Source organism: Convolutriloba macropyga, chromosome 2 (genome assembly GCF_964194025.1).
Source record: "Convolutriloba macropyga chromosome 2, txConMacr16.3, whole genome shotgun sequence".
Taxonomy (NCBI): Eukaryota; Metazoa; Xenacoelomorpha; order Acoela; family Convolutidae; genus Convolutriloba; species Convolutriloba macropyga.
Window position 1 is genome coordinate 23435123 of NC_134469.1, and position 23153 is coordinate 23458275.

The following is a 23153-nucleotide window of genomic DNA, read 5'->3' on the forward strand; positions in this document are numbered from 1 at the left end:
TGTAGTTTAGATAATTAGGGGTGACTTATATAGGAACAAAATATCTCAAAATGACCTCTTCACCTTGAACATTGCCAGAAATTTCTAAACATACCCGGCAGATTGCCGGAAAATAGCCGCCGTTGATTCCAATAAGCATGATTGGGATTGAAAGAATAGAAGATATTGAAAAAAAAAGATTTTTGTACAAAAACATTTTTTACGTCCGATTTATTTTGATGGCATTTCGTAGTTGAAGATAACGTACTTCTGTTTCTTAGAGAGAGGCTACAGGGGCTACTATCAATACCCATAAGCATTAGAGATGGTAACTAAGACTTATAGGAACGACGTTCAAATAGCGGGCATCTAAAATTGGGCTTTATGGGTTTATCCCGTTTCTACTTCTGACTTCAATTTTTTATACTGACTCTGTTCATTTTGAATTGCTTTGCTGAGCAACTGATGTTCAAAATCACTTTTAGCAGAATAAGAGAAGAGAGAAACTAGTCTAGAGAAGTCAAAAAGATATCACGCAAAATGTTGAAAAAGCGGCAAAATGAGGTAAAGCGAAAAATTTTTTTATTCGACGAAGTAAAAAAAAATAGGAGCGCTATAATAGCCGGCTGAGAAGATGAGGCGGCTATTAATTACAATACATTACAAACGAAGCTACTGTTAATGTCCAATGTTCGAAAACAGAAGTCAACAGTCAAAAACGGAGGTGAATGCTCGAACTGAAAGAAGTCAAAATTCAAGTCATGAACAAACTTGCTTTCTGCTAAAAAAAAAACCTGTAGAATCTCATTACTCCTCTTCGAGTCGTAAAAAAACCTGTAGAATATCAATACTCCTCTTCGAGTCGTAAAAAAGACACACACGTTTACAATAATTGCTATGAACTGCGTTCAAGAGCAATTAAAAATAATAGTCACCGTAATCTGCCCCTGAAAAAAACTTCTGCCCCCTCTGAAAGGTGCACGTTTTCTGCCGCGCCAGACATAAGAAGAATCAACAATCTACCAAGGATCAAAACGCAAACTCGTATTTGCTGTTTTCGACCTCTTCAGTTAAATCTAAGACGATAAGAAAAAGTACATAACCTAATGTCGGACAACTTGCTCTCGACTGATTAGCGCTCGATTCTTTTGTATCCTTCTTCCACGGGGTAGAAGCTAGCATTAAGTTTGGCGCGTCAATTGATGTTATAAGAGCCTATATAGGCTTTATTACTTTAAGATGATCAACGTTTCTTGATGATAAACTTGTATTAGATTTTTAAAACGTCATTAAATTACTAGTAAGTAAATATGCAATGATGTCGATGCGAATAAACTTTTGCATATGTGCCAGAACAACCAGGGGGAGCTTAGAGAGGGGACTAGACGTTATATCATACCCCATTAGGATTTAAGTTGAAAACGACACAAATTTGGGTGCATTTTTCATTTGATTTTTTTGTAAACTGCCGCCACTTGAGCTGGTTAAATTGCGAAAGTGAGAAAAACTTAGAACACTCAAAACGCAAACAGCGAAGGTGTATAAGTCACCCGAAAAGTGAAAACAGTCAACGAAAAAAATTTGCATAAAAAGACAGTGTACAATAATTGCTTCAAACTTTGTTTGAGAGCAATTAATAATAGACGATTTACGCAGAATCCAGCCAAGGTAAGAAAAAGTATAAGGAAGTGGCGCGTGCTCAATTGATCGTATAAAAAGGGAGGACGACCAATTAGAACTTGAGAGACAAGAAGGCATCCAATGAGTCCTAAGGGGTCCTTGAGTGAGCACAAAGTCAGTTTTCTGAGTAAAGCAACTCATGTTGGCTTTTTCGCTTTTAGCTCAAAACGGCTGAACAAACTCAACCTGGTAAGACAGCCAGAAACGACTCACAGATTCGTGCAAAATCTCTGGTCTTAAAATTCACAAAGCAGCGATCAAAAGAAACGACTTAAAAAACCACGAATGCACAAGGCAGACAGATCACAGTTAAAATACTAAAAAAAAGATATTGCTTGAAATATTGCTCTTACTTTCGAAAATGCAGTCTAAAACTTTCTCCGATTCCAATAACTATGATGTTAGCGGTGGTGCAGTTAAGGAGGGTGTAGATGTACGAGGTTGGCGTATGTGATAGGTAGCGGGAAAGGTAGTGTTAAGGGTCAAAACTAATCGAATGTAACTTTCACATTAACGACTAGTAGAGGTTACAAACTATTGTGCATTAGAAAACTGTAGGTGTCAAAGAGGGGCGTCCGAAAACAACTCTTGTTCCAAAAGAAATTTAGGCTCAAGTCGAAAAAAATTGCTTCAGCTTAAAAAAACTGAACAGCAGTACTCTTTTTCGAGTCGAAAAACCAAAATAAGACCAAGCAGGAAAACATTACCAGCAGACCATTTGAACCTAACGGGCCAAACAGTATCACGATTTTAGAGAAAAACAAAACAATAGCAATCAAAAAGTATATTTTAAGATCACATTTTAAGATATTGAAATTTTTAATTAAAATTTAAGCAAGGCAGGGAGAAGAGGATTTACAAAAAAAAACATGTTCGATATGTACGAGCGAGACATGCAAAATCAAACATAAATCGACTAATGTCGGAATAGTTGTTCTCGAACAAAAGGCGATGCAAATTAATTCAGGGGCTGTAGCCTAGATAAATTTTTCTTCATGGGTGCAAAAATAGTTGACCACAAGGGGGATTCGAACCATTGACATCCCGCTCTCTCACTAGAAGCTGCCCACTCAGCTATCAGGCCCTTCTTGTTGCTATGTTGCAATCGCTTTGATTTTAACAACAAGCTTTACTTCGAAGTGAGAGCAATAGAAATCACTCAAAAATGAAGAACGAAAAATACTTGAGAAGTCAAACAATGCTCTAGAAAAGTGCAAAATAGTCAGGCAACAAATCTGCATTAAAAAGACCAACACATTTACAATAAATGCTACCAACTTCGTTCGAGAGCAATTAACAAATGATACTTTTTGAAAAAATAGATACTTAACGAGAAATGCTGACATTTTGATAGAGAAAATTGGTGTCGATATCATCAAAAACGAAAATTTACTGGTTAAATTTACGTAGGTACTCAACAACAAACTTAAAGAACTCTATACACCACTTCAGCGTAGAACAATTCAACATCACAAACAATTATAAAACCTTAAGAAATTTGAAACTTGCTTAATTTCAGCAGACCTAAAATCAACAAACACAAATCCTCTGGTCTAAAAAATTAGAAATAAAACCGACTTACGTCGAGCGAATTGAACTCATACAACCCGCGAGCGGTAGTTCCTAGTTAGCTTTGGTAGTTCCTAACTCTGGCTAAGAAGCTAGCATTAGAGGGTCAAATTTTCAAGATTTAGAACCGCCCTTCACACCATGAAAACATAGCCGGCAGATTACCGAAAAATAGCCGCCGTTGACGCGCTTGATGCATATCGGTATTGAAATCGAAAAAGAAATTGACCGATTTTCAATTTTTTAAGTGTCAAAAGTGTTCTAATTCGTCGTGCAGTTTCAATTGGATTCTAAAACTATACTTTATTCAACTTCTGAACTGAGAGACAATAAACCTAAAACCAATTTTAGCTGGCCAACACTAATGAACTTTGATAACCCAACTCTCAATGACTTAAAGACCGGGCTTTACCGGTTTATCCCGTCTCTTTTGACTTAACTATTTTGACCTCGACTGTATCCACTATCTTGCGTAATTCATTGAAAATGGATTTAAAAACCATTCAGTTAAAACAGTGAGTAAGGTAAGTCAGAAGTCAAACGTGAAAGTCGTGACTTATGTAAAACGAAAAACGTGATCAAAAGGTAAGGCGAATTCAAAAAACATAGCATGACAAGTCCTGCCGTAAAATTCAAAGAATTTTCATTGAATAAACAAAAAACTAGACATAAAAGGGACTATGAGTGAATTGAGAAAACCATTTCCAACAAAAATCAGATGAAAAAAAAGCAAAATCAATGTCAAAATGCCGCATGTGAACAAAAAACCAGAGAGAAAGCGAATTTTTGTTCAAACAACGTTTTCTCACGCAAATTTAAAATTAGAGCAAAAAAATTTCACGCCGCAAAACCACTCGCTTTTTCGCTCCACTTCCTGTTTCGGCGTGACCAAAATCACTACTCAAAATTGACTTCAAAAATCATTAAAAAAATGTGTGAACAGATCTTAAACATAACCGACTAAACGTCGGAAGAATTGCTGTTGAACGACCAGTGAGAGCACTAAACAATTACAGCCTGCTTCAGTCGGGGGGAGGGGGAGCTTCAGTGGGACCAAGAAAATCTATAGTGGGCTTCAAATAACCACATTAGAGGTTAACATATACCACTATTAAGATTTAAAGAAAAAAAATGACACCAGTTTCGGCGCACTTTTCAGTTGACTTTTAGTATTAAATTGCCGCCAATTGAGTTCAGCTGCTTGAAATTGTGATTGAGAGAGAATTTTAGATAACGCGAAAAGCAAAAATTCAAGGGCGTAAAAGTCACTCGAAAAGTCCAAATTGTCAAGCGAAAATTTTGCATAAAAGACACACACGTTTACAATAATTGCTATGAACTACGTTCAAGAGCAATTAAGCATAACTGGCAGATTGCCAGAAAATGGCCGCAATAGCTTCATAGATCTATAGTCAAAATAGAAAGTAAAAAAAAGACCAAACAGAAAGCCATTTTCATTAAGGGCTAAGATGTTAAATTTTGATTAACAATCGGTATAAATTATTGCTGCCTCTATTAGCTGCTCCTGAATAACCCTCAATTAGAGTGAAAAGCACTGATTTGACCTTATCTCTTGAATTAAAGTGAAGAAAAGTCAATTTTAGAGTGAGGAAGTCATTTTTGAGAGTGAGGTAAGTCACGTGTTACCAAAAACTTTAATATAACCGACTAAACGTCGGAAGAATCGCTCTCGAACTACTAGAGGAAGCTCTATCCAATTGCAGCCTGCTTAAGTCGGGTGGAAAGCCTAAACGGGACTAAGAAATTCAATAGTGGGCTTCAAATAACCACAGAGGTTAACATATACCACTATTAAGATTTAAAGTGAAAAATGGCATTACTTTCGGCGCACTTTTCATTTGACTTTTAGTATGGAATTGCCGCCAATTAAGTTCAACTGCTTGAAATTGTGATTGAGAGAGAACTTTAGATCACGCGAAACGCAAAAAGTCAAGGGCGTAAAAGTCACCCGAAAAGTCAAAACTGTCAAGCGAAAATTTTGCATAAAAAAGACACACACGTTTACAATATTTGCTATGAACTTCGTTCAAGAGCAATTAAAAACCAGATTAGCAAAGAATTGAGAATCGTTAAAGCTTCCTGATGCTTCCAGCTCTGAAACCATTTTTGTAAGGCTGAAATCTACACCAGAACCCAGCTGTCATCCCAAAAGACAATTAATTGACCACTTAAAGTCAATATACAGGAACAAAAAAAATTAAAATTGGCAAAAAATTATTGCATAGCAATAAAAAATTATTACATAGCTGTCAAACATTTAAAAAAACTAACTCTTCAAAATAAACTCCGGCTAAGACTAAGATAAGTGGAAGTTGTCCCGTAGGTCTTTCGGTCTGGGGGACAGAGTCTTTTGTCAACTTAAAAATTTCTCATTCAAATACTGGCTCCCTTCATAACCTCCAACAATCCAATTGGTGTGAAGGATTATAACTATTACTGTCCTATGCCGAACAAAAATGCACATCAATCCGACATGTACCGGACTCTCTATTATAGCAACCAACGACCTGGAAGAAAGTCGTAAATAGTGAAATCGAGAAAGGTCTTGAACCCTCACGGATTACAAATAATACTGTCGCATGTGGAACAAAAAGACACCTCAATCTGACGCGTAACGAACTCTCTATTGTAGCAATCAACGGCATCAAAAAAACTTGTCGGAAATAGCGTAATCAATAACAGCCAGAACACTCAAACATAAACCGACAAATGTCGGAAGAATTTCGCTTTCGTTCAAGAGCAATTAATCACGCAAATTCACAAAAAAAACTCGCTCCACTAAGAGTGAGAAATGACGTCACGCACGCAATTCAGTTAAAATTACATGAACGAATGAACAAAAGCAGATTTGAAGTGATTGTGAGGTCATATGGTCGTAACAAAAATCTTGACGACGAAATGAAAAAAACCAAGAGAAGGCCAATAATAGCCTCAGCTATCGCTTCGCGGCTATTAAAAAAAAGACAGCGCCCCAATACAATTCAAAGTCTTTGAATAGTAAAAAAAAGACAGCGCCTAAATAATAGCCGTTGAGAGGCTGACGGCGGCTATTAATTATCTCCTCAAAACAGTTTTGGTGAATCCCATTCTAAGAGATTAGTAAGGCGTAAGGCTCTAAGATAATTTAATGCCCCCCGGGAGTTATCTGTTATCCCGTTTTTGAGGACGAAAAATCAAATGCGTCAGAAGAAAAATCGCTTTAAAAGGCCCCAGGAGTAATATAATTGCCACAAACTTCGTTTGAGAGCAATTAACCAGTAATAAGCAGGCTAATTTCTAATGATACAAATAGAGGAAAGAGCGACGAGGGGCAAGAGTGACAAAAGCAATTGAGAGCATAAGGTAAATTTTTTTACCGTGACGGTCAAAGAACTCTCCACTGTAGGCACCAGACTGAATGAGTGTAGCGGGAATATCGCCCAACAGCTCTATTATATGTGCTATGTGATCTGAAACAAAAACAACACACTGAAGAAAAATGTTGAAAAAGCCGACATAGTTTGACGTCAATAATAAACATAGTATATCTAACTTTCTGGAAAACAATCACTTGGATTTCTTTATAGTTACAATTTCTTGTCACAAAAACAAGATGTTAGATGGCTAGTGTGACGTTTATTAGTTACTCCGTTATCTCACATACCTCTAAAATTGTTTAATTATTCCAAACAATTTCTCTATGCTTATTTTATTTACGTGATAGTCAACAGTTGAAAAACATAGCCGGCAGATTGCCGGAATAGCTGCGAAAGAATAGACCTGCGTGCCATATAATAGAGATAGAAACAGATCTAAATTGAAAGAAAAAAAATCGACGCCGCTCAAAAAACTAGGTTAAAAAACATTCAGCGATAAATTAATAAAGCTTGTTAAAATTCATTCCACAGAAGCCTCTTATTAGGGACCTTTACTGCACATATGAGTTCCTTTGACCTTAAACAAATTCAAATTAAACTTAAATTTTAAAGTGCAAAAGTCATTTTATTGAGTGAGGTAAGTCACGTATGATCAAAATCTAATCACGCAAATAACCTAAAAACTTTCGCTAAAGCGAGTGAGAAATGACGTCACGCGCGCAAATGCCGTTAGTGAGAGGAAGAAGTCATTCAGAAAATTTGACTTTTTCGGCTTTGCTGTGTGAACAAATGTAAAACGAAAAAAAAGCGTCAGACGACGAAACAAAAAACATAGCAGGACAAGTCCTGACGTACAATTCAAAGAATTTTCATTGACTTAACAAACAACTAGACCTAGAACGGACAATGAGTGAATTGGGAAAACCATTTCTAAAAAAATCAGATGAAAAAACAAAAAAAAAGAAAATCAATGTCAAAATGCTGCTAGGGAGAACAAAAAACCACTAGTGAGATATGTAATTTTGATTCTAACAAAAAACTAGGTCCAGAATGAGCTGTGAATGGATTGGAAAAACTAATTAGAAAAAAATCCGATCCAAAAAATCGAAAAAACAGTAAAAATCAGAGTGAAATAGCCGCATGTGAACAAAAAACCACTACCGAGAAACCGAATTTTTGTTCAAACACCGTTTTCTCACTCTACTTTAAAATAAGAGCGAAAAAATTCACGCCGCAAAACCACTCGGTTTTTCGCTCCATTTCCTGTTTCGGCGTGACCAAAATCACCACTCCAATTTGACTTCAAAAATCATGAAAATGTGTAAACAGATCTTAAAAAAAAAAAAAAAAGACAGCGCCCCAACACAATTCAAATTCTTTGAATTGTAAAAAACCAAGAGCACCGCAATATAGCTACGCTCAGCTTACAGCTTCGCAGCTATAAAAAGAACACACCGTTCTATCAAAATATGCATATCCATACTTTCTTGCTCTTTCAAGTACTTAGAGCGCCTTCTTCATTGATACATGGGAAGTCTTTGCATCTAATTAATCGCCCTACCTTCGTCCCTTGTGTATTTGCCCTCGCAAGAGTGGGGCTCGAACAGGAAGTCGCCAGTTGCCAGCTCGAATGCCATGCAAGCCGTGGACCAAATGTCCGCGGAAGTGTCGTAGCCAGCTCCGACCAGCACTTCTATTGATCTATATTGCCTTGTTTGAATGTCCTCCGTGTAATGATGGTGCTAAAAGCGACACTAATATCAGTACAAATTTCAATCGCATAGGGTGTTGAAAATAAAACATACCCGGCAGATTGCCGGAAAATAGCCGCCGTTGATTCCAATCAGCATGATTGGGATTGAAAGAATAGAAGATATTGGAAAAAAAAGATTTTTGTACAAAAACATTTTTAAGTCCAATTTATTTTGACGGCATTTCGTAGTTGAACATATTTCTGTTTCTTAGAGAGAGGCTACAGGGGCTACTATCAATACCAATAAGCATAAGAGATGGTAACTAAGACTTATAGGAACGACGTTCAAATAGCGGCCATCGAAAATTGGGCTTTATGGGTTTATCCCGTTTCCATTTCTGACTTCAATTTTTTATACTGACTCTGTTCATTTTGATTTGCTGTGCTGAGCAACTGATGTTCATATTCACTTTAAGCAGAATGAAAGAAGAGACTTCTCTAGCCTAGAGAAGTCAAAAAGATTTCACGCAAAATGTCGAAAAAGCGGCAAAATGGTAAAGCGAAAAAAAGTTCGACGAAGTAAAAAACATAGCAGGACAAGTCCTGACGTACAATTCAAAGAAGTTTCATTGACTTAACAAACAACTAGACCTAGAACGGTCAATGAGTGAATTGGGAAAACAATTTCTAAAAAAAATCAGATGAAAAACAAAAAATCAATGTCAAAATGCTGCTAGGGAGAACAAAAAACCACTAGTGAGATATGTATTTTTGTTCTAACAAAAAACTAGGTCCAGAACGAGCTGTGAAAGGATTGGGAAAACTATTTAGAAAAAAAATCCGATCCAAAAAATTGAAAAAACAGTAAAAATCAGAGTGAAATTGCCGCATGTGAACAAAAAACCACTACCGAGAAACCGAATTTTCGTTCAAACACCGTTTTCTCACTCTACTTTAAAATTAGAGCGAAAAAAATTCACGCCGCAAAACCACTCGCTTTTTCGCTCCATTTCCTGTTTCGGCGTGACCAAAATCACCACTCCACTTTGACTTCAAAAATCATGAAAATGTGTGAACAGATCTTAAAAAAAACATAGCCGGAAGAGTTCCGGAAACGACTCGAAGTAAAAATCCATTTAAACGCCATCTAACTACTCATCAAACAAAACGTGCCTTCACTAATTTATGATTATCTTGAAACAAAACCATGAGAAAAAAATTAAAGACAATAAAATCAAATCTGTTTAAATATGATAAAAAATCTGATCAAATTTTGTTATAGATTGAGATCCCGAAAAAACTCTGCTAAAATAACTTCATCAAAACAACTAGTATTTACTAAAACCACTTACGTGAATTTTGAAAAAAAATACTTAAGGCTAAATTATGAAAAGAAATCTCTTAAAAACAACTTTCACTGAAAAACTGGAAAAAGTTATCAATTTTTTTTTAAATTTCAAAAAGCATATAAATTCGAAGAAAAATTCCCATCAACCAAAAGGGTATCCAGATGCTCGCAAAACAGTAGGCAAATCATAATAGGCTAAGAAACTTAGCTAAAAACAGGAAAAAACGAAAAACTGCAAAAATTTCGCAATTTTTTGTCATATTTCTCAACAAAAAAATGATTCTTATCCACAAAACTGTAACCAATTGTTATCATAAACTTGCTCAAGTAAAAAGGGTTTCTTCAATGCCCATTTGAGCCAGTAAAACAAAATAATCGTCAAAAAACGCAAAAATTAGCCCAAAAATCAGCAAAATACATTAAAAACCTCCGAATTATCATAAAATTCACATGAATTTCCAAGAACCTTCAAAGCACTACCAAAACCAGCCTAAAATTAAAGCAAAATCATAACCAAACCTCTTTACCAAAATAAATAAAAACTGCTCTAAAATGCCGCACGTGAACAAAATAAATTCGCTCGCTTAGAGAAAATTTTTTCACACATCAATTTCTCGCTCTATCAAAAACAGCGGTATGAACAAAATCCACTCTCTTTTCGCTCCGCTCTTCACTTTTGTTCAGCACCAAAATCACTCCACATTTTTTCACGCGTTTCATTTCCCGCTTCAAAAATCACTCCAATAAAATTGATTAAAAAAAGGACTTCTCCAATACTCCTCTTCGAGTCGTAAAAAGACAGCGCCCCAATACAATTCAAATTCTTTGGATTGTAAAAAAAAATAGGAGCGCTATAATAGCCGGCTGAGAAGATGAGGGCGGCTATTAATGATACTTTGAAACAAAATATATGCTCTTGTCGACATCATCGTCATTTAAGGATTGTAGAGAGACTACTCATACTCATGAGCACCGAGGATCTCTCCGAGCTTGAGGCTGTCCGTGACTGCATTTTTCATATTGACATCTGTTTTTTTCAACAGATATTTTTTCTTATCAGTTTTCATCTCAATCTTATTTTCATCACAATTTCTTATATTATATAGCCGTTGATCTTATGTGTTTATCTATATAAATTTGATTGCATTGCGCTGACTTCAGCAACACTCCAGTAGCCTTTCCGGACAGTCCAGTCTTCAATGACTTTGTACATATTAATATTCTTTCTGGTTCTTCGTATTTTCAAGACCAATTAAATTATTATTATTAATATTCTACAGACCTTGTTTGTTATTCAGATGTGTTCACTAAAACATTAATCTTCCTAAGATGTGTTCACTAAAAACATTAATGTGTTCACTAAAACGTTAAACACAAAATATATCCCCTAAAATTTGCCAAATTCCTTAAAATAGACTACTATTAATACTTACAACCCAGCAGGAGTTGCCGAGATCTGCAATCTTTACATTGAGCTTGTTTAAGTCATAAACCAAGTCTGTCCTGGGGCACACGATGACCAAGTCAGGGTCATACTCCGTCTGAGCCTGGATCTCGGACATGGTCCGGTCCCGTCTCTGTCTAGCGTCATTTGACAAGGAGCGGTCACTACTGGACTCGATACTGGAGCTGCCATTGATTCCATTGCAGTTGGATCCCGATGATCCATTGACAGCTGCAGAGTTGACCACGTTGCCACTTGTTGATGACGCCGTGTTTAAACTGTCAGATGACTCTGTCTTATCAGCGACTGGAAAAAACATGTATTAATAATTTCTTTGACGACGCTGCTGATCAAAATCCTGCACCACAAGAAACAACAAAATCGATAGAGAAAAACACATTTGTGCTTAAAACCAAATATCCGTTTAAAACCCTCGGCAATGTTTCGAGTCTCAACTGATGAAACTTGATTCAATGTTTTTCCCTTTGAGCAAAATATAAAACATACCAGACAGTCTTGTGAAAGATCCGTGTCGTTGAGAGAAAGAGATACAGAAATGAAACGATAAAGTTATCGATGCCGCTTACAACATTATGAAAAACGTATAGCAAAATGGTGATATTGCCTCTTTAAAATTCATCCATATCACTAGCATCCTTAGTTACTCAAATCAGTTTTTAGACCTCAACATGATGTGGATTGAACTTAGGCTTCGCTGTTCAAAAGTCATTTTGTTGAATAAAGAAAGTCATCTATAATCCTGGGGCACAAGAGAGATGACCTGCACAAGAGCATAAGCACAGTAAATAGGAGGAAGTAGATAATTTTGACTTTAAGCTGTTCTGAGTGAGCAAATTTACCAACGAAGGAGAACTTCAGATGAAACAAAAACTGAGCACAAGATCTAACTTAAAAAATCCAACAACTGTAAGATCTAAAGACCTAACTTTCAGCCTCCTTAGGTGAATAGCTGTTGTTATAACCAAGCAAATGACCCTGCGTTAAGGAAAAGAAGACAACAAAAAAGGATAGACTTTTCACCTTTTAGAGAGCTGCGATGTCAGGGTCATCAAAACCACAAGCAACAAAACGAATTATTGTTCACACTAGCCGTGCTTTGAAGCACATACCAACTTTAACAAAAACAAAAAAAGTAACACAAGAAAAACATAGCCGGCAGATTGCCGGAAAATAGCCGCCGTTGACACGCTTGATGCACATCGGGATTGAAACAGAAAAAGAAAAAACAGAAGAGATAAATTGACCGACAATTTTTTTCTATTTTTTTTCAGTGTCAAAAAGTGTTCTAATTCGTCGTGCAGTCTCAGTTGAATTCTAAAACTATACTAGGACCTCAATTTCGCTGTTAAAGAAAATCAACAATGAAGTTTGGCTCGATCACTAACTTTGAAAGTTGATCAAGCAAGAAGTCATTTTTTCAAACTTTCAAGCGTCCCACTTTTTTTCAAGAATTCACGTTTCATATCACAATTGACTTTGAACTTAATCAGTTTTTCGCTCACTTTTCATACTTGTCTCGAAGAGTTCAACCTCACAAAATGGTATAAAATGACCAATCAACTGAGCAAACTTCTTGGAAGCCTTAAGGCAGGTTTCTTGGAAAATTTTATTGGAAGCCCAATTTTTTCTCATGAGACAAAGCATGCACTATTCAAAGACAATTAAAGCGGATAATTGAAAACAGGAAACAGTCACAAAATATAACAATTTCGGCAAACAGGACTTTTTTGAGGTCTATAGTTTAGTCAATATAAAGAAATATTTTTATAAATTGCTCATTTTTCTAAAAACCATAAAGAGTGACAATGAGAGTGACACAACAGAGCCGGCTGACGACCTCTGCAATCCATTCGCTCCTACAATAATATCAAGGAATTCAGAAAAAAAATATTTGGGTTGAACGATTATTCAATTGTTGGATTGATTCGCTGATAGAGAGTTGCAATGTTACAAAATTTAATTGCATTCTTTTTGAACAGCAAAATTGGGGTCTAAAAATCAATTTAAAAACCCAATGAAAAACAGCAAAAATCAATTTCAAATTGCCCCATGTGAACAAAAATCACAAGCGATGAAGCGAATGTTTGTTCGAACAGTTTTCTCTATAGTTGGAGTGAAAACATTCGTCATCGCATTAAGACAAGCCTGTTCATTTCACTTCATGTTTCGCTGTGACCAAAACAATAACTTCAATTTGACGTCAAAATGTGTGACCAGATCTCAAAAAAGAGCGTCTCAATACAACTCAGCTTCTTTCAATTGTAAAAAAAGCTAATGAGAGAAATAATTTTTGGGAATATTCTCAATATTCCACATCATTTGTTAAAAAGTACACAATCAAATCTACTTTTGACAGCTACAGGTTTGATATGAAACTTTACAATATTCGGAAACTTTACAAGATACCGATACAAGAAAAAAAAGCAAAATTATGAATATATCAGGCGGATTGCCGAAAAATAGCCACCGTTGACGCGCTTGATACACATCGGGATTGAAACCGAAAAAAAAGGAGAGATAAATTGACATAAATTTTTTATGTTTTTTTTATCAGTGTCAAAAAGTGTTCTAATATGGCGTGCAGTTTCAGTTGGATTCTATAACTATACTTAATTCAGACTCTAAACTGAGAGATAATAAACTTTATACCAATTTCAGCTGGCAATCTCTCTAGTGAACTTTGATAACCTAATTCTCAATGACTTAATGACCAGGCTTTCTCGGTTTATCCCGTCTCTTTTGATTTCGCTCTTTTGCCCCCGACTGTATTCACTATCTTGCGTAATTCATCGAGGGAATGGATTTAAAAACCATTCAGTTGAAACAGTGAGTAAGGTAAGTTAGAAGTCAAACGTGAAAGTCGTGACTTATTTAAAACTAAAAACGTGATCAAAAGGTAAAACGAAATAAGAAAACATAGCAGGGCAAGTCCTGACGTACAATTCAAAGAATTTTTTTTGACTAAATAGAAAAACTAGACCTAGAATGGACTTTGAGTGAATTGAGAAAACTATTTTTAAAAAATCAGATAAAAAAGAAGAAAAAAAACAGAAAATCAATGTCAAAATGCCGCATGTGAACAAAAAAAACACTAGCGAGAAATGAAAATTTAATTCAAACAATAAACTAGCCCTAGAATAAGCTGTGAATGGATTGGGAAAACCATCTGGAAAAAAATCCGATCCAAAAAAACGAAAAAACAGTAAAAATCAGAGTGAAATGCCGCATGTTAACAGAAAACCAGTACCGAGAAACCAATTTTTTGTTCAAACACCATTTTCTCACTCTACTTTAAAATTAGAGCGAAAACAGTTCACGCCGCAAAACCACTCGCTTTTTCGCTCCAATTCCTGTTTCGCGTGACCAAAACCACTACTCCAATTTGACTTCAAAAATCATCAAAATGTTTGAACAGATCTTTTAAAAAAACGACAGCGCCCCAATACAATTCAAATTCTTTAAATTGTTAAAAAAGACAGAGCACCAATACAATCCAATTCTTGGATTGTAATAGGAGCGCTATAATAGCCGGCTGAGAAGATGAGGGCGGCTATTAATAATAATCATGCCACCCACCAAGATATTGCTCAAACTTGATTCACGGCAGGTGAATGGATAACTGATATAAAGTAAGGTTGAATTTGGAACAGTTATAAAACATCAACAAATGATTTCCAAGACTACAACAAATATAGTCAATAAACGGTCAATTATAACACGAACGATATCAACTGAAAATACCATACTTCACGACGTCATCAAAAACGAAGTGAAATTACCGCATGCGAAAAAAAACCACTAGCGAGAAGGCGAATTTTTGCACAAAAACACCGTTTTCTCACTCTACTTGAAAATTAGAGCGAATAAATTTCATGCCGCAAAAACACTCGCTTTTTCGGTCCATTTCCTGTTTCGGCGTGACCAAAATCACTACTGCAATTTGACTTCAAAAATTATGAAAATGTGTGAACAGATCTTAAAAAAAAAGACAGCGCCCCAATACAATTCAAATTCTTTGAATTGTAATAAAAAGGAGGGCGCTTAAATAATAGCCCTTTGAGAGGCTGACAGCGGTTATTAATGATGGCACATAAACGCTACACCTAAAAATTCATAACAATAGACATCAAAATCACTGAAAAACGCAAATTATATAATTATTTAACAAAACAAACTCAAAACATAACCCAATTGCTCAAACGACCGGCGAATTGTTGTCTTCGTCATTAGCTATCTACGGTTTAGTGAGGCTAGCTTTAGCTTAATTGAAGGGGTGTACGATGAGCGCAGCAGGGGGAGCGGTGGGGTGCACCAGGGACAAACTCTAAGAACCCGCCTTCACACCATGCGTATACCTCTCCAAAACAGGTTCTGTAAATCGCATATTTGGATGCATAACTTTTAAAGCCGTTTTTGAGGACCAAAAGTCAGAATGGGTCAGAAAAATTGGTCAAGCGAAAAAGACCACATTACCAATATAATTGCTACAAACTTTGTTTTAGAGCAATTAAACATCACATTATCCATCATTAGAAAGTATATACCAAAGGCAAAGAATGTCACACATTAAGTTACGATTCAAAATTTCCTAAAACTTTTAAAAGTCAAACATGGCGGGAATGTTTCCAGAAACGAGCTGCGATAGCTCCAAAATTTCCGTTTCTTTTTATTAATTGTTGAGTTGTCACAATTTGATTTAGAATTTATTTGTATAACTTGTCTTGTTAGTACATCTGCCCTCAACTCACCTTCATTTAGAGTGAGATATCATCCGTTGAACTTAATTCAATTAAAGTAACCAAAGGAGAAAAGAACAAGTAACCTGAAGTCGAACATCGAAATATTTAGACCCACAAAAACCAACTGAACAAGAAATGAATTCAATTGTCTCTTTATATACTAGAAGTACACATGAAAAATGAAATATCGCATTGATCAAAACGATACCATTAAAATGCAGACCCAACAATAGAAGGTAAAATTATGCTCACAGACACGTCAATTGACAAAATTAAAAAAAAACTGAAAGAAAATAACAAAAGAAAACTTACACTTCCTCCAATTTTTATGAAATTTTGGACTAAAAAAGGGGTTATAGCATCAAAACTGCAATAAATTGATACTTCAAAACAATTCAAGCGTCCATTCAATACCCAATGAAAGCAATCTAAGAACATAGACGGCAGACTGCCGGAACAGTTGTGAAAGATTTGCGTACAGTAAAGTACAATAGAAACAGATAGAGATATGAGTTGGAAAAAAGTTATCGAGGCCAACTTAAACACTCTAACTCCAAGGTGGTTCATCATTGAAGTTCAATTCAAAAACTTTAATTCAAAGGGGGTACATCAAAGGAGGTGCAAAATTTTTAGGTGCAGAAAGTTTTGACAACGCAGAGTTTCGAACTCCAATCCCCAGCGAAAGAATCCGAAGCATTGACCACTATGATATCGGACCCTTGTCACCATAATTTCACAATCAATTTTATTTTAGCAACAGACAATTTCTGAATCCGAGCACTTTAGGTCACGGAAAAAGCAAGAAATCAAGCTTGAAAATGTCAAGCCAAAGAGTGTTCCAGAACAAATGTAAAATAAAAGAGCGTCAGACGACGAAACAAAAAACCACGAGCATCGCAAAATATCTCCTCTCAGCTTACAACTTCGCAGCTATATTCAGACGGAAATCGAGAGTTCGAAAACTTGCATTTAAAAAACCAGTGCAGAAAAGCTTAAGCGCAAAAATTTGCTTAGGCAGAGTAAAATGTGCAAAATATTTGTTTCAGCACAAATTTGCTTAAGCAGAGCAAAAAACACCAATATGGCAACAAAGCTTTCAAATTAGCGTAGAACTCAGAAAGACATAACCTACACACTTCAAAAAGACTATCAGAACAAATTAAACATTGCTAATACAGCCTTTTCAGACAAAAAATACAAAAAGTATTAAGAAAAGCCGCACGCAAATTTCAATCGCTCACTGATTTTTTTTCACTCTCTCAAAAACAGCGGTACGAACAAAAGACTACTCTTTCCTCTCCACTCATTGTTCACCGCTTAAATCACTCCAAAATTGTTCACGCGTTTCGTTTCCTGCTTCAAAATACACTCCGATAAAAAGACGCGTCTCCAATATTCCTCTTCGAGTCGTAAAAAAAGACAGCACACTAATACAATCCACATCAGTTGGATTCTAAAAAACCAGGAGCATCGCAAAAAATCCGCTCAGCTTACAACTTCGCAGCTACAATCAGACGGAAATCGGTAGTTCTAAAACTTGTATTGAAAAAGGCAGTGCAAAAAGCTTCAGCGCAAAAATTTGCTTAGGCAGAGTAAAATATGCAAAATATTTGCTCCAGCACAAATTTGCGTAAGCAGCGCAAAAAACACCAAAACAGCCGCAAAAACTCCAATTCAGCGTTAAACTTAAAAAACATAACCTACACACTTGAAAAAGACTATCAAAACAAATTTAACATTGTTAATATAGCCTTTTCACACACAAAAAATTGAAATTAAAAGCCGCACCTGAATAAATTTCACTCGTTCAGATTTTTTTTCACTCTCTCCAAAAAACCGGTACGAACAAAAATCTACATTTTTCGCTGCACTCAATTTTGTACAGCGCTTAAACCACTCCCAAAATTTTTTATGCGTTTCATTTTCTGCTTCAAAATACACTCCGATAAAATATACGCGTCTCCAATATTCCTCTTCGAGTCGTGAAAACATAGCCGGCAGATTGCCAGAAAAAAGTCGCGATGGACGCTTGTGGCCTAATATGAATTGAAACAACTAGAGAAATAAGATTGACAGATCGACAAGCAGCTTTTTAATAGAGCACTAGTCTTTTTGGGTCAGATTCGAACTCTCATTTTTATGAGACACATTTGCTCAACAAGGAAAGAACACTAATAGAGGTTTTTCAAAATTAACATTCCATATTAAAACTCAAGACTAATAATCAGGAATTAGGGCAAGGTTTGGCACTACTTAGATGCACACTATTGATCTTTAATCAGTAAATTTTCATAAAAGTTCCCTAAGTATGTTCAAAGTCATTTTTTGAGTGAGCTAATTCACGCAAATGATCTAAAAGCAGAAATGACGTCACGAACACAAATTTTAACAGCAAAGCTGTAGAAGTCAATGAAGTCATTGAAAAAGTCAATTCCAAGAAGTCAGAGTAAGACGAAAAAAACATAGCCGGAAGAATTCCGGAAACGACTCGAAAGAGAAAATTACCCATACTTAAGACTAAGACTAAACAACTAGAAGAAATATTGTGAACCCTATACCTCCACAAATACCATAAAAAATTAAGGAAGAATAGAAACGGCATTCAAAAACAAATCGAACAAAAAAAAAACTAGAAAAACTTAATGAAATTTTTCTCTAATAGCACAAGGAAACAAAAAGCCGAATAAAGTTCCGTTGCAATTAGAGCAATGAAAAACTCTAAATATAATGGGCAAGTCATAAAAGGCTAAGAAACTTCTCTAAGATTAAAAAAAGAAAAACTTCAAAAAAATAAGAAAAATGGTTTAAAATTTTTCAATTTTTTTGTCATTTTTCCTAAGAAAAAAAGGTTTATACCAACAAAATTTAATCAATTGGTATCTGAAAATTCCTTGAGTAACAAACTTTTATTCAGATCCCCCTAAAGCAGTAAAGCAAAAAACAAAAAATTGTTAAATTTTGTCTAAAAATCAGCAAAACTGATCAAAAACATCCAAATTAACATTAAACTCAAATTATCTACTTGAAACCTATCAAAATAAGCCTAAAACTAATACAATATCATAATCAAACCTCATAACCATTGAAAGTTGCAAAAATACTGCTTTTAAAAGCCGCACGTGAACAAAAAAATTTCGCTCGCTTAGAAAAATTTATTTCACACATCAATTTCTCGCTATCTCAAAAACAGCGGTAAGAACAAAAACCAATCTCTTTTCGCCCCGGTCTTCACTTTTGTTCAGCACCAAAATCGCTCCAAATCTTAGTGAGTAAAAAGGACTTCTCCAATACTCCTTTTCGAGTCAGAAAAATCTTTTAGACGAAGTCAAAAAAAAATAACCGACTGAAAGTCGGAAGAAGTGCTCTCGAACGACTAATGGGAGCTCTAGTCAATTGCAGCCTGCTTCAGTCGGGGGGAGGGGGAGCCTAAATGGGACTAAGAAGTTCAATAGTGGCCTTCAAATGACCACATTAGAGGTTAACATATACCACTATTAAGTGAAAAATTGCACCAGTTTCGGCGCACTTTTCATTTGAATTTTAGTATTAAACTTTTCATTTGAATTTTAGTATTTCATTTGAATTTTAGTATTATTATTTTAGTATTTGAAATTGTTGATTGAGAGAGAATTTTAGATCACGCGAAACGCAAAAAGTCAAGGGCGTAAAAGTCACTCGAAAAGTCAAAACGTTAAAAGCGAAAATTTTGCATAAAAAAGACACGTTTACAATTGAGTTGTCACAATTTGATTTAGAATTTATTTGTATAACTTGTCTTGTTAGTACATCTGCCCTCAACTCACCTTCATTTAGAGTGAGATATCATCCGTTGAACTTAATTCAATTAAAGTAACCAAAGGAGAAAAGAACAAGTAACCTGAAGTCGAACATCGAAATATTTAGACCCACAAAAACCAACTGAACAAGAAATGAATTCAATTGTCTCTTTATATACTAGAAGTACACATGAAAAATGAAATATCGCATTGATCAAAACGATACCATTAAAATGCAGACCCAACAATAGAAGGTAAAATTATGCTCACAGACACGTCAATTGACAAAATTAAAAAAAAAAACTGAAAGAAAATAACAAAAGAAAACTTACACTTCCTCCAATTTTTATGAAATTTTGGACTAAAAAAGGGGTTATAGCATCAAAACTGCAATAAATTGATACTTCAAAACAATTCAAGCGTCCATTCAATACCCAATGAAAGCAATCTAAGAACATAGACGGCAGACTGCCGGAACAGTTGTGAAAGATTTGCGTACAGTAAAGTACAATAGAAACAGATAGAGATATGAGTTGGAAAAAAGTTATCGAGGCCAACTTAAACACTCTAACTCCAAGGTGGTTCATCATTGAAGTTCAATTCAAAAACTTTAATTCAAAGGGGGTACATCAAAGGAGGTGCAAAATTTTTAGGTGCAGAAAGTTTTGACAACGCAGAGGTTCGAACTCAAATCCCCAGCGAAAGAATCCGAAGCATTGACCACTATGATATCGGACCCTTGTCACCATAATTTCACAATCAATTTTATTTTAGCAACAGACAATTTCTGAATCCGAGCACTTTAGGTCACGGAAAAAGCAAGAAATCAAGCTTGAAAATGTCAAGCCAAAGAGTGTTCCAGAACAAATGTAAAATAAAAGAGCGTCAGACGACGAAACAAAAAACCACGAGCATCGCAAAATATCTCCTCTCAGCTTACAACTTCGCAGCTATATTCAGACGGAAATCGAGAGTTCGAAAACTTGCATTTAAAAAACCAGTGCTGAAAAGCTTAAGCGCAAAAATTTGCTTAGGCAGAGTAAAATGTGCAAAATATTTGTTTCAGCACAAATTTGCTTAAGCAGAGCAAAAAACACCAATATGGCAACAAAGCTTTCAAATTAGCGTAGAACTCAGAAAGACATAACCTACACACTTCAAAAAGACTATCAGAACAAATTAAACATTGCTAATACAGCCTTTTCAGACAAAAAATACAAAAAGTATTAAGAAAAGCCGCACGCAAATTTCAATCGCTCACTGATTTTTTTCACTCTCTCAAAAACAGCGGTACGAACAAAAGACTACTCTTTCCTCTCCACTCAATTTTGTTCACCGCTTAAATCACTCCAAAATTGTTCACGCGTTTCGTTTCCTGCTTCAAAATACACTCCGATAAAAAGACGCGTCTCCAATATTCCTCTTCGAGTCGTAAAAAAAGACAGCACACTAATACAATCCACATCAGTTGGATTCTAAAAAACCAGGAGCATCGCAAAAAATCCGCTCAGCTTACAACTTCGCAGCTATAATCAGACGGAAATCGGTAGTTCTAAAACTTGTATTGAAAAAGGCAGTGCAAAAAGCTTCAGCGCAAAAATTTGCTTAGGCAGAGTAAAATATGCAAAATATTTGCTCCAGCACAAATTTGCGTAAGCAGCGCAAAAAACACCAAAACAGCCGCAAAAACTCCAATTCAGCGTTAAACTTAAAAAACATAACCTACACACTTGAAAAAGACTATCAAAACAAATTTAACATTGTTAATATAGCCTTTTCACACACAAAAAATTGAAATTAAAAGCCGCACCTGAATAAATTTCACTCGTTCAGATTTTTTTTCACTCTCTCCAAAAAACACCGGTACGAACAAAAATCTACATTTTTCGCTGCACTCAATTTTGTACAGCGCTTAAACCACTCCCAAAATTTTTTATGCGTTTCATTTTCTGCTTCAAAATACACTCCGATAAAATATACGCGTCTCCAATATTCCTCTTCGAGTCGTGAAAACATAGCCGGCAGATTGCCAGAAAAAAGTCGCGATGGACGCTTGTGGCCTAATATGAATTGAAACAACTAGAGAAATAAGATTGACAGATCGACAAGCAGCTTTTTAATAGAGCACTAGTCTTTTTGGGTCAGATTCGAACTCTCATTTTTATGAGACACATTTGCTCAACAAGGAAAGAACACTAATAGAGGTTTTTCAAAATTAACATTCCATATTAAAACTCAAGACTAATAATCAGGAATTAGGGCAAGGTTTGGCACTACTTAGATGCACACTATTGATCTTTAATCAGTAAATTTTCATAAAAGTTCCCTAAGTATGTTCAAAGTCATTTTTTGAGTGAGCTAATTCACGCAAATGATCTAAAAGCAGAAATGACGTCACGAACACAAATTTTAACAGCAAAGCTGTAGAAGTCAATGAAGTCATTGAAAAAGTCAATTCCAAGAAGTCAGAGTAAGACGAAAAAAACATAGCCGGAAGAATTCCGGAAACGACTCGAAAGAGAAAATTACCCATACTTAAGACTAAGACTAAACAACTAGAAGAAATATTGTGAACCCTATACCTCCACAAATACCATAAAAAATTAAGGAAGAATAGAAACGGCATTCAAAAACAAATCGAACAAAAAAAAACTAGAAAAACTTAATGAAATTTTTCTCTAATAGCACAAGGAAACAAAAAGCCGAATAAAGTTCCGTTGCAATTAGAGCAATGAAAAACTCTAAATATAATGGGCAAGTCATAAAAGGCTAAGAAACTTCTCTAAGATTAAAAAAAGAAAAACTTCAAAAAAATAAGAAAAATGGTTTAAAATTTTTCAATTTTTTTGTCATTTTTCCTAAGAAAAAAAGTTTTATACCAACAAAATTTAATCAATTGGTATCTGAAAATTCCTTGAGTAACAAACTTTTATTCAGATCCCCCTAAAGCAGTAAAGCAAAAAACAAAAAATTGTTAAATTTTGTCTAAAAATCAGCAAAACTGATCAAAAACATCCAAATTAACATTAAACTCAAATTATCTACTTGAAACCTATCAAAATAAGCCTAAAACTAATACAATATCATAATCAAACCTCATAACCATTGAAAGTTGCAAAAATACTGCTTTTAAAAGCCGCACGTGAACAAAAAAATTTCGCTCGCTTAGAAAAATTTATTTCACACATCAATTTCTCGCTATCTCAAAAACAGCGGTAAGAACAAAAACCAATCTCTTTTCGCCCCGGTCTTCACTTTTGTTCAGCACCAAAATCGCTCCAAATCTTAGTGAGTAAAAAGGACTTCTCCAATACTCCTCTTCGAGTCAGAAAAATCTTTTAGACGAAGTCAAAAAAAAAAAATAACCGACTGAAAGTCGGAAGAAGTGCTCTCGAACGACTAATGGGAGCTCTAGTCAATTGCAGCCTGCTTCAGTCGGGGGGAGGGGGAGCCTAAATGGGACTAAGAAGTTCAATAGTGGCCTTCAAATGACCACATTAGAGGTTAACATATACCACTATTAAGAT

The 23153-nt window shown here is 35.4% G+C and overlaps 2 protein-coding genes across 4 annotated transcripts in view; both read right to left on the reverse strand.

Annotated features, from left to right (window-relative positions):
* LOC142358300 (bridge-like lipid transfer protein family member 3B) overlaps window positions 1-23153 on the reverse strand; it is a 381846-nt gene that overhangs the window by 92863 nt on the left and 265830 nt on the right. The gene's annotated exons all lie outside the window — the stretch shown is intronic.
* Window positions 1-23153, reverse strand: part of LOC142334861 (SRSF protein kinase 3-like) — a 41800-nt gene that overhangs the window by 10043 nt on the left and 8604 nt on the right. The window contains exons 7-9 of the mRNA XM_075383187.1: window positions 11116-11396; window positions 8167-8347; window positions 6606-6698 (exon numbers count right to left, since the gene is read on the reverse strand). Of these exons, the coding sequence (XP_075239302.1) occupies window positions 6606-6698; window positions 8167-8347; window positions 11116-11396 (555 nt within the window). The remainder of the gene's footprint in view (window positions 1-6605; window positions 6699-8166; window positions 8348-11115; window positions 11397-23153) is intronic.